General features: G+C 40.4%; 1 protein-coding gene across 1 annotated transcript in view; it reads right to left on the reverse strand.

The window, feature by feature from the left end:
- LOC144269550 (dynamin-3-like) overlaps window positions 1–13,130 on the reverse strand; it is a 125,007-nt gene that overhangs the window by 34,865 nt on the left and 77,012 nt on the right. The window contains exon 11 of the mRNA XM_077825337.1: window positions 5,163–5,301. Within this exon, the coding sequence (XP_077681463.1) occupies window positions 5,163–5,301 (139 nt within the window). The remainder of the gene's footprint in view (window positions 1–5,162; window positions 5,302–13,130) is intronic.

Genomic DNA, 13,130 nt, shown 5'->3' on the forward strand with positions numbered 1-13,130 from the left:
ATGCATCACAAGCAGCAAAGCCTGCCATTTTCATGCTCCCCAAAATCTTGATTCTGCCTTGTCATCCTACAGGAGGTGAGAGAGAGCACTTAGGCCATGTTCTATAATCCTTTCGACCTCTAAGGTGCAATAACTGGCAACAGTAATGCTCTACATCAATTTTTTGTCTATTCATTCTGACACCGTTTTTTTTAAAATGGGCTAGAGTGGGAGTAATACTAAGCTGCATTCCTTGGACTAAGTACTTGTGACGCCATCTTTCACTTAAGAATGGAGTGAGCATGAGCCCACATCTCCTGTATTTCCTTCCCTGCTGATCAAAGAATTGATATTTGCAGCGTTGTTGTTGGTCCAATAAAAGACATTACTTCACCAATGTTGTCTCCGCAAACAGGAAGTCCTAGCCAACCTAGATGATTGGGCAACCCTGTTGTAGATCACATTCATGGAAAAGAAATGTAAGGTGATGTACATTGGAAAGAACACTTTACAGCCCACACACTTGGCCTGATCTAAACCATAACTGCTTAGAAAAAGATCCAGGCATCACTGAGGCTAGACATCTACTGTGATGTGGTTTGGAGGGGGCCTGCAGTTCCAACAATTCAGCAACTGTGTCAGCTCTTGCATTTAATGGATAAGGAAAAACCACCATTCTAAAACACCAAAGAAACAATTATTCAGGTGACAAGAGTAAGATACTCTACCTTGATAAGGCAGTTCCACATTGTCACAAGCTGAATCAATGACCTAAATGACATGAGTACATTGAACTAAGGGATTTTTGTTTGTTTTCAGAAGTACAGTACAAGAATGACTCTGGGAACAAAAGCAAATTCCATTCTCATTCTTCCCTGATGATGAGGATGAAGGAGATCACAACCAAATATATTACTTAATCTTAACTGAGATTTACTGCTTCAGACTCAGAGTAGAAATTAACATTTGAGAAGACACTATCAAGAGTCCATAACAACCTTCACAATATTCCCTAGACTCTACAAGCTATTTTCCACATGAAGAGACTGACAGAAGGACTGATCAGAAATGACACTGGACATTAATCATTTTGTCCTCTTCCTGTGCTTATAATATGGGAAAGAGTTACAGTTAGTGCCCCACAGCGCAGAACCTGCTTCTTAGTAGTTTGTTTGGTTCAGTGTACTCTATTATTTGATTCCCTTGGAGCATTTAAACACCACCATCTACAACTCTACTCTGTGCCAGGATTCTGCAGTCATTTTAAAGCTATTCTGATTATTAAAAAGGCAATTTATTCTGTTTGCTCAGAACAGTTCTTCCAGCCCCGCCCACACACAATAGCTAAAAATAAATGCAACTCACAACATCTACTGCAGTTTCCTCCCCTCATTATCCCACAGTGTCAACCAGTCTAGAATTCTTGATACTAAAGCTAGTGCAATTTTCCCATAGCTTACAATATTACATCTGCCAACACCAAGATATTAATTACCTGATCATACTAAGTACCCTTTAGCTATATACCCATCTATGGCTACCATTAAGCATACAGACCTAAAGAGTTAACAACTGACATAGTACTGAATAGCTTAGACTAGGAATAACCTTTTGTCAGAAGGGGGCCCTTAATCTCCCTCAGACTAGATGGGTGAATAGCAAGGTACAAGACAGAAGTGTCAAGCCAAAAAGGTATCCTTCAAGAAGCAGGAATCCAAACTCAGCAAAGCCCGGCGACAGAAACAAGCTGTGGCAGGCAGACTGAAAATGGCAATGAGGGGAACTAAAAGACTAGCTAGCCAAAACCAGAAAAACAAAAGGAAATGGATGTATTTCAGAAGCAGAAATCTACAAGAGTCAGTGGGTCTGCTACACTATCGGAGAATAAAGAAAAATCAAGGTGGAAAGGGACACTGCAGAAAAAGTGAATGGATAAAAATTTTCTCCTAAGGTGCCTGAGTTGCTTCTGAAAAACTGGACTTAGGTGCTTCTGAAAATTTTGCCCATCTACTTCCGTGCATCAGTCTGCAGCACAGAGGATGTTGGGAAATACTTATGTCTGACTTACCCTTTTCAGATAATAAAAATGAAGCACTGTCAGAGACAGACATGTCAAAAGAGAGGTGCTGGAAGAAAGTGAAATTAAATAAGTCCCCAGTATCATACAGTATACCTAGAGTTCTGAAGGCACATAAGAATGAAGTAGCTAAGCTACTGAGGAAATGTAATCCATTAAAAATTAGCTGCTATATTAGAGGACCAGAAGAAAACCAACATTTGTGTCTCTCTCTTAAAAAGACAAGATTATGAAAGCTACAGATCAGCAGGCCTTACCAGGCAAACTGTTTGAAATCAGAGAGATAACAGCATAAAGCATGAACAGACATCGGATATAATAGGGACAAAACAGCATGTTTCTGAAAAAGAAGAACTATTGATCTTTGAGAATGGCAATATGAAAGTGGATAAAGGAGAGAACGTTATTTATTTACATGTTTGAAAAAGGCTTTTATAACATCCCTTAGCCTGTTAAAGGACCTAACATACTGACGTAAAGAACTGTCATCATTTTCAACTGGTTAAGAGACCAAACAAATAGAGGAAATAAACTGTCAGCTTTCATCAAAGAAAGATGCTAATCATGGGGTGCCCGAAGAATCTGGACGAAGACTAACAGTGTTCAAAATAGTTATCAGTGATCTGTACAAGAAAGTAATCAGTGAAATGGCAACATTTGCAAATGACATTATTTATGTTAGTCAGGACAAAAGAAGACCAAGAACTACAGATTTCAGAGTAGCAGCCGTGTTAGTCTGTATTCGCAAAAAGAAAAGGAGTACTTGTTGCACCTTGGAGACTAACCAATTTATTTGAGCATAAGCTTTCGTGAGCTACAGCTCACTTCATCGGATGCCGTAGCTCATGAAAGCTTATGCTCAAATAAATTGGTTAGTCTCTAAGGTGCCATAAGAACTACAGAAAGTCCTACCCAACTAGATGATTGGGCAAAACTATTGTAGATTCATGGAAAAGAAACATAAGGTGATGTAAATTGGAAAGAACACTTTACAGCCCACACACTTGGTTGGATCTAAACCATAACGGCTTAGGAAGAAGATCGAGGATAGCACAATGAAAACACCCAATTAACATGCAATGGAGGTGAAAAAAGAAAACAAGAAGTTAGGTTGTATTAAGAAAAGAACAGAGGGTACTGAAAATATAATATTGCCAATAAATAAATTGATAACCTGCCCCTACCTTGAATATTGTGTTCTGTTCTTGCCATCTCAGAAAGGGATCTAGCAGAAATAGAAAGGTTCTGGAGAAGGGCATTGAAAATTATTAGGAACACAGAAAGACTTCCTTCTAAGGGGAAGTTTAAAAGACTAGGGCTCTCTACAATAATTTTTTTTAAAGGAGCGATAGTTTAATGAGGGGACTGATAAGAGAGGGCATAGCAAAGGTATAGAACATAGTGAATGACATGGAAAATAAACTAAGAGTTCCCATTTACCCTCTTCTCATTGTATAGAAGAGGATATGAAAAAGACAACACGTTTAAAACTGATTAAAAGGAAACTTTTACACACATAATTGTTCTGGCACAGGAGATTGAGGTTAAGAGTTTAGGATTAAAGAGGATAAGACGTTTATGAGTTATATTAGATTGGGTAACAAATTATAAGGAATATAAAAACAAGAGTATTTCAGAGGCAAAAATCAATCACCAACTCTGTGGGAACTAGGAAGAAACTATGAAGTATCTGGTACTGGCAAGCTACTAGATGAGATGGACCATTGGTCTGATCCAGTACAAAAATTCCGATGTTCCCAAGATTAAGACGTGAGGACAGATGACTAGCCCGCCACTGGGACTCTGACATGCTTTCTATCATTGTTATTAAAAGCATTTTGGCCCTATCTGGGGCCTAAGCCATTTTCAGCCACAGTTAATGGTGGTCACTGGGGATCCACTTTTGACCATAGGTAGTTTTCAAGTGATTAAGGCACTTAGGAGGCTAAGCCACTTTTGAAAATCAGACTGACACTTGAAAATGTTATCCCCTTTAACCAAGGCATATACAACTGACTTCTGATTTCTATATTGAATTCAGTTCCATATTAAAACCTGAACTTTTTAGTCACAATAGGAAAATAAGGTTTTCTTTAAAAAAAAAAAAGTATAAATAAACCCGGGTACACACTGTATGCATACCAATCGGCCAGAATACTCATTCATATCTACTAGCTCATTATTTTACTATACTTGTCGGAACCTTAAATTAAGGTTTCATTATTTAGTACACACACTATTCACTTTAGGGAAGTCAACTGCACAACTGTTCTTTCCAATGCAATTTATTTCCTACATTCATTCTGCAGTTCTTCAGACTAGTTCATCCTTCCACCCACATGCATAACTCCCAGTGGGTAAGTGTGGGCAAATCAAGGGGAGATTGGATCTTCTCATGTTTCTATCATGTAGCCTCTTGAAAGTTGGTGATGAGGAGTTCTGGATTTGCATATATGAGAAACAGCACAGGAGGGTATTTCACCACTCTTTGGACACTTAAGTACAATTGTACTCTGAAAAGTTTCTATGTAAAAATGCACCTTTTTACTCAGCAGAACTGCTCTCTGAATATATTTGGAATCTAGTCTGCTGTCTTTAGTGATAGAAGACAGACAACTACTTTTTCCTATTGTCAGTGCTACAAAGACAACTTCCGATTCTGGATTTTTCTGGCTTATGCCTCAACAGAAATGTTAATTAAGTTTCATTTGCAGGGCCATCTATATGATCTCATTTTCTCTATATTAGGCCTTCAGTAACAGCCATGCAACACCAACTGTAGCAATATGGTTATACAGGTGAAAATGGGGCAGTAATTGACTGGGTTTTTTTCCCCTGAAAAAACAAACCATGCTGGCGATGATGCAAGATCTAGAAACAAGCCATTTTGAGCATCAGAACCTAAGATCAGTATTATAGTACTTTTTATTTGTAAACTGGATAAGAAAGCAACTAAGATACAAATGTAGAACCATACCATCTCATATAATTGCATCATTTTTCTGAGCAGAGCCACATGGCAAAGCATCTTGCCCATTATATTATCTACCATAACACTGGATTGACAAGTGTACTTCAACGATTAATGAATCCATTCAAAAGTTACCTTTTTAGTGCATTTCTTGACAGTGTTGATTAACTCTTGCATCACCAGATCCACGCTTTTTAAGCAAGGCCCTTTCAGCTTCACTATCTGTTTTTTAACTATAGCCTCAAAGGCCATGTCTGGAGTAAACAAACCTGTTCTGTGGACATATAATAAAACACGTAAGATACTGAAGAAAGACTTTAGGGGAAAAGAATACAACTTTTTATATTGAACGTAAAGCAGAGTCACAAACATCATTATGATATAAACAAAATGATTCTACAAGTTGCAAGATGAGTGACTAGCTTAAAAAAGTCTAAATGCAGCATATGTTTATTAGTAACAAACATGATGCAATCATCTGACAAGCGCTGTTCAGTCATGATAACAGCTCATAGCATATGCTCTGTAGTTTAGTTTGTAAAAGTAATGAAGTATTAGTAAAGTTAGACCTTAATACAGCTCTGTCTCTGTATTTAAACCATTACTGAGAAATGGAATGAGACCACTGTGTTTTGACATGTGAATTATGGGGTGTATAGATTAAGAAAATGGTGAATTAGAGATTCAAAATAATAGTTTAGCATGGAGAGAGTGTGCACAGTCACTATCTCTTAGGGGTCCACCATTCATGCAGCTACAGTATGGGTAATTGTTGGCCAACATTTCTATCAAACAGCATTTTCGTTTTCAGGGATTGACAGCCCAATTATAAAAATAGTCAGATGAAAATGACATGCAAGGCCTAGCATAGCACTCACTTGGTCTGTCTTTAAACAGAAGATTTAATATGAAAATTAATGTGATTATTTTTTAAATTGTGGAGTCGGAATGAAAAAAATAAAAAGTCCACTTAACCCGCATCTGTAGTTCATCAAGTTGACCACCAGTATACTGTAAAGCTACTCTTGTGGTAGGCACATGTACCTGCAGCAGACAGAGTCAAAACCATCTAAAAGCAGTGACAACTGGCACTATTGCTCACTCACACAGGACTGACCATTTGGATAGAGTTACATAAAAACCCATAATCCAAGTTCCCTGCGTCCCCAACTACATCAAAAGTCCTTCTCCCACCTATTCAAAACCCCATATGAAGGCTCTGAAGAAGCAGGACAGTTGAGTGGTGCATATGGACCTATATAGGCTGACATCTCACGGAACTAGTTACAAATAGCCCTTATTTCTCCTTCAAAAACTGCCTGTAGAGAGCCCTGCTTAAGAGATATTAATTAGAAGTCACACAGCCTTTAAGGATATAGGTCTAAAGAAAAGTGAAGATTATAGGACTGCTATCCCAAATTGACCATCCCATCTAGCCTACAAGCCAAGAATAATGCTTTATAAATGTAAGCACTGATCTCAAGGTAGCAGCCTGAAGTGTCCACAAAGGAGATATTTTCTTAGCTATGTTGGGCAAAGGGCTTTGGATCAAGGGGAGCATGACTTTAGATCCCGAAGTATTGGGACACATAGTAGCTCACAGCAGATCTGCATACAGGTTCTAATTCACTGAAACAATCTCTGGGCAGAGCTTGGTTGCCCCTGGATTTAACTCCATATGCCACAAATAATATGGAAGACTAACAAAAGGATTTGGTCCTACCTAAGCCATAGCCAAGAGCTCTTTAACATCTAGAGTAGCGTTTTCCCAAACTTTCGACAGCTGGGCCTTGCTTTAGGAAAATGAAATAAATCATGTCCACCTGACAACCCTGCCATGTGTTGTTGAAGCTTAATGTATGCATCTTTCATGTTTCTCTCAAGCACAACTGTCCTTCACACCATGCCAAGGGGGAATACCCAACACTTTGAGAAACACTGACCTAGCCTACATAACCTTATCTCCCCTGTAAGTTATATGGTTCAGAAAAAAGTCCAGGTAAATAAATAAGATTGGAGTGGAACTCAAATTTAGTCAAGATCAGGTAAAGGATGGTATCACATTATCCTTATTTTGAGGGAATTCAGCCATCAGGGCTTAGATCTCACCCATTCTCCTTGGTGTTACAGATGCTAGCAATGCTGTACGTACAGGTGATGTAAAGAATATTTTCCAAAGGGCTCCTACAGTGATCCCAAATCACGTGAGCATCAAATTTAATTTCAAGGAGAGTTTCTTCTCAAATGGGTGGAAAAAACATACAAACTGTCCTTTCAGAAACTGTTTCACTGTAGAACATGCAAATGTGGATAATCCTTGGCTGGGCAATTATATTTGTCATCATTCTCTTATAAAGCGTCTCTCTGGAATCCTGTGTGCTAATACTAATCGAAAACAGGACAAATCATCCCTATATAAGATAACCAGCCCATCCCAAACCAAGTATTTCACCTCCTCCAAACACAAGTTACAGATAGTTCCACAAAATGAACCACACTGAACTCCTCAGTAAATCGGTCACTTAGAAACAGAGAACAATGCAAGGCACTGAAGCAGTGCAAGGTGCATTGTCTTGGTCAGCAGCACAAATTGAAAATCTTTTCCATTTCAAGGCATAGGTTTTCCTCAAAGATTTATGACTTTCCAGAAATATTCACTTAACAGTTTGAGAGGACTCCAGATCAGAATTTTGCAACACGGCACATTGCAAGCCATGATATTTAGGAATCTCAGACCTGGATAATGCATTTGACTTTGATACTGTGAAAACAGATGTGGAAGAACTGAAAGGCAGACCTCAGCGGAAGGGGTAATTGGTCCAAATATGAATACTGACATGTTCACGAAGGACAGAACCCTTGCAATCAGTACCATTGCTGAAGCATAAAAGGATAAAGGTAGCAGAGTATGGCCACAAGCTAGAAGAAAGTTGTTCAAGGATTTTAGATCACTATTTCCTACAGAACAAAAATTGAAGGCACACTGAATTCTCCTTCAAGATAAAGAGAGCTTTTTGAAGGATCCCTGTAGTTTGGAATATTGACATGGTCAAAAACTTGAAAAACCCCTCATGCTGGGGCTGATAAATTCCAAATGAGGCTGTCTGCCAAGACCATGTTCTTGCGTGGAAAAAAAAACAGATCTAGAGGTGCAACTTGATATGGAATGCACCACTTCCTCAGGCTAGACAGTTTCTTGACACAAACAACAGAAACGAGCTCCCCCTATTAGTGCATGAGATACATGGCTGTGGTGAGGTCTGTCAAAATCAGTACAGATTTGTCACGGATGTAAGGAAACAAAGTTCTCCCTACCATTCATATTGCTCAGGATTCCAAGAAGTTTCTAATCCTAGATCTCTGTGGATTTTGAAACCCTTGTTGTAACCTAGAGACAGTATAATTGGGCATCCCAACTTACACCTGAGGCATCTATAAAAATCACAGCTGACAGGAGCCAAGCAACAGACTCTACTCCAGAAACATTTTATGGACTGTCTACCATGAGAGTCCTGCATGGTTTAGAGTATTGTCATCAGTGTTTATAAGCCATCTTTCAGCGTCCAATAAATTGTCCTCATCCAGTACTCCACTGGTCTCATTCTGAGCCTAAATAAAGAATCATCTATTAGGCTCACAGAAATAAGAATCCCTTACAAGCAATGTAATATCATGTGTTTATGCAGTTTTTAGCAGGTGATGGATGCTAAGTCATAACCTTCACTAGAAAGCTCCCAAGGTATGTCCCAGAGGAATTTATACAGTCCTTTGGAGCACCAGCAGGCATCTAGGGTAACAGTTGAGAGAGAAACATAATGAAGGTGAAACTTCATGCAGTAAATAGACATAGGAATGAACTTTGTCTAGTTAGTAAAGCTCTGACAGGATCAGATAACTGGAGTTAGAAACAATAACTCCTATCCAATGCCAGGGAAATGTAGCTATAAGTCTCCCCTAGTTTAAAAAAGAATGCAAGTTATAAATGGGAATTTGTGCAATCCAGTTGACTTAGGAATGTACTCTGCCAGCAGAACAAGTTCATTGCAGATGTGTGACACACTTTGATTCTGGCTCTCTGGTGTCTTGACTTAACCCCTGCGCAACATGGGTGTAAAAAGTTACCAAGTCTGAATGGAATTTATTTGCACCCTGCACAGATATTAGTAAGTACAAGTGTAACCCACTGATGAGCTTGTTACAAGTCCTGCTTTGTGCTGATCTGCAAAGGATCTGAGTATGGCAGATATGGAAACTTACTGCCAGATATGGGACCTTATTAAATTAAGGCATCATTGGGCAGCACTGTATTAAACAAACAGTTTGTGTGATTCTGTCCATAGGGAAGGTCTGCCACATTTCCTCCAGGAATTAAAACCAGGTACCACCTCCTGGGAAGGTTCACGTATACTAGTGTAAGCAGAGTCTGGATGAACTCTCCCCTGACATCTAGTGGTGAGCTGTGGAAAAAGACTTCAGAAGCTGATCTCGTTTGCATGGACACACCCACCCTGCCTAAGTGCTCAGCATGATGGGACTACTTGCCCAAATGATCACTTGTGGCTGGTGCTGGAACCCCAGTCTTCTTGTTATTAGGGCAGGAGTAATAAAGAGTTGCTATCCTTGTCGTGTGAACCGAGGGCAGCAGAACTGTACCTGGCATACCCCCATGGAGGGACTCACCCTCAACTGAACAGCACTCGCTAGGCGGGTGATGTGAGTTCCAAAGCCAAATGAGTTGTGAGAGGGTGGGAATAGGAATGTGTACATGGTGGGGTGGGCCCTGTTTAAGGGTCCTAGACACCATTTGACCCTTCCTCTCTCCATGGTATAATAAAAGAGCTAATTTAGACTCAATTGAGAGTCTTGTTACATGTGGCAGAGCTGAAATCACTGATATCTAGGTCTAACTATTAGACTTATTTTGGGACAGTGTCTCTTTTGGAAGAGACTGCCCAGTGTGCACCAGCAGTGAGGCTCCCCCACTAGCAGCTGAAATCACTGACAGCTGTGTTAAGTGTGGCGAGTGGCTAGCAGGGAGGTTGGGAGGAGAGGCGTGGCCCACAGGGCACCTGGCGGAGGAATGCGACCCATAGGGTGGCAGGCGGAGAGGTGTGGCAGGCAGCTAGCAGGGTGGCTGGTGGAGAGGGCCAGAGCAGAGGCATGGCAATTGGCCACTGGGGCGACGACCGAGTGCCTGAGCAGTGCAGCGTGTAAGGTGCCTCCTTACCCCCCACTTCCACACAGGCTGGGAGGTGAACTCTGCAGATGAATCTCTGAAGTCTGGGGCTGCACTGGCCACGGACAGCAACTGTGAGTGGGGTACAGAGAAGAGATGGGCACATTATAGGGACTTTTGGGTTGCTGGACTTAAGACCCTGAGGGGAAAAGGACACTGCCCAACTTACTTGGGGGTGGGTCTTTTGCTCATGGTTTGTGTTTATGAGCCCTACTTGCGGTGTTTTCCCAAATTAATGCTGACTTAATTCCCTCCTTTTATTAAAAGCTTTTGCCACACTCAGACTCTGTGCTTGCTAGAGGGGACGTATTGCCTCTTAAAAGCGCCCAGGGGATGGTGTGTAATTGTTATAGGTCACTGGGTGGGGGTTCGAGCCGGTTTTCTGTTGTATTGTTGAAAGAGAACCCCTAGATACTGAACCTAGCCCTTGTTAATGCTGGCTTCACCTGGCAGAAGGGTTACACTAGTGCAAACTGGATTCTGCATAGACCAAAAGAAGGAATTTTGGATTAACAGGCCAAAGTTAAACTGACTTCTTCTAGCAAACAGACATGACCTGCTGTCCAAGGGGGACCCCAACCCTTGCAGAAGAGTTGAGAGGACTTTGTCCTACTGGGGCCCTATAAGACTGATGGGTGATCTCTGGTAAGCTGTTAGCATGCATAGAGCAATGTTGTTTTTAAATATATATTTTCTCTGTAATGCTTTTATCTGAAGAAAAAATGTGATTGCTTGGAAAGAGCTGTATGGTAACTTGGAAATGCTGGCATTTATACTCTTCAGAGCCCTCTGGTAACAAGCAAAATGCAGGTGCTGGGTTATTTAGGCAGGCTGGCTTGCTGGGGATATCACAGTGTAAGGCAGGGAGCTGTGCAGCCTTAAACCCTGGTCAAGAGGGAGAAAGTTGTGGGTCTCAGCCCAAAAGAGGCAATAGCTGGGAACCAGGAACCTTTAAGTGGGTGCCCTCAACAGGTCCTGGAGGTGCAGCTACCCTGAAACTGTGAAAATGAGTTGTTAACAGCCCTTGGCTACATTGTTATATGCCCAGCTACAGTCTTAGATCTTTAGCTGAAACTATAGCAGTTCATGCTTTTAGCTCTGGAGTTTCCTAGTTCAATCCCCAGTGTGTGGACCAAGATAGTATCAGCTACACAAGGTCATAGAGAATTAAACCCTGTGAATCATGTTCCCAGGAAGCATTACTGGAATGTTCCTTTACTCATAAGACCAATAAATATAATTAAAAGGTGGATAGATTGAGACTTCATGAGTAGTGTTGGCAGTAACAAACAAATATATAGACGTGTGTCAAATTTTCATCAACAGGAAGGTGCCGAATAATTCCACAAAGCCTGGCAGAAAGGTACCAATAGAGCCTACGCAATCCGCTGGCCACTGGGTTTCCATCCTCCTATACACCTTTGGATGCACTTGTTCCTTTTTTCCCATAATTAGCAAATATGACCTTCACTGGCTGAACAGATATGCAATGATGAAGAATCTGGAATAAGTAGAACACATATGGGAATATTTATTTGTTTATCCCAGAATTCATCTTCCTAGAAAGCTTCAGCACCTTGGGAAAATGGTCAGATCCATGATCATAACTTTATTCAAAAGACATAAATATGAATGTTTCAACAGAGCAAAGCCAGAAAGCATCCATGATATACTGAGAGACAAGCTTTGTGTCAGCATCTGTGCCAACTTTGAACCAATCCTGCACTGAAATCCTTGACATATGATGCCTACATCACATCTTCTGATGGCCAGCCTTCAGTGGCAGATGCTCAATCCATCTAAAACAGCATCAACATCCCAAATTCTAACCACCCTGAGTCTCAGTAATGTCTACATACCAAGCTCCAAACAGCTTCAAGTTTGTAATCTGATCACATGCATGGTCTTATCGGCTTTCTATGGAAACAAAATAGTTTTGGGATTTTTTTTTTTTAAGGAATGAAATTCTAATAAAAACTAAACTGTGTTAAGGGTCTTGTTAATGTTTGCTCAGTACACCTCACACACTGTTGTCAAAATATTTATCCAAAAAGTGGGCTATAATAAATCAGAAAAAAAATAATTCACTGATCATTAATATTCTTGCGTGATGTACGCAGAGTATAAATTTTGTAGATTAAATGTACAAACATCACACAAGAATATTAATGATCAGTGAGTTACTAATTTTCCATAGATTTCTTACATGCCACCTTTTGGATAAATACCATGACAACAGTATGTGAGGTGCACTGAGCATGCTAGGCCTGACAAGAGCTGCTGACAGAGTAGTGAACCGCCAATGGGCCAAATAAACGTTCAACATATAGTGGCTGCCCTTAAAAATGAAGCAAAATATTTACTGAAACTATTTTTTTTCTTTAGCCAGAATGCCAACTTATGGAGGGTGGGGGCAGCACAATATGTAATAAGCCTGCATGCTACCCTAGACTTTTTAAAAGTAAATGATAGAAAACCTTTAACACCATTTAGTTTTGATTAGAATTTAATTCCTAAAAACCACCTATTTTTCTTTCCTTTGAGAATTGCTTATGAACAGCACACACACCCTTGCTGTAGGGCAGAACACTCCAGAAAGCAGATGAGGTAATGCACATGTTCAGATTACAAATTTGAGATTGCAGGAAGGTCATTTACATTGTTAAAATCACCAGCTGGGGAGAAGCCAGCACGGCATCTACACCCAGCAGGGGAAGGGAACTCTACCTGGAGGTACACTTCAGAAGAATACATTTCAAAGGTTTACTGGGCTATAAAGAGAGGGGGAGTAAACCACTATGTCATCCTTCACCTGTGGACACAAAGAAACCAAGTGCTGTGAACTGTGTTTGGATCCTGGCTAAGGA

This window comes from Eretmochelys imbricata, chromosome 8, assembly GCF_965152235.1.
Source record: "Eretmochelys imbricata isolate rEreImb1 chromosome 8, rEreImb1.hap1, whole genome shotgun sequence".
Lineage (NCBI taxonomy): Eukaryota > Metazoa > Chordata > Testudines > Cheloniidae > Eretmochelys > Eretmochelys imbricata.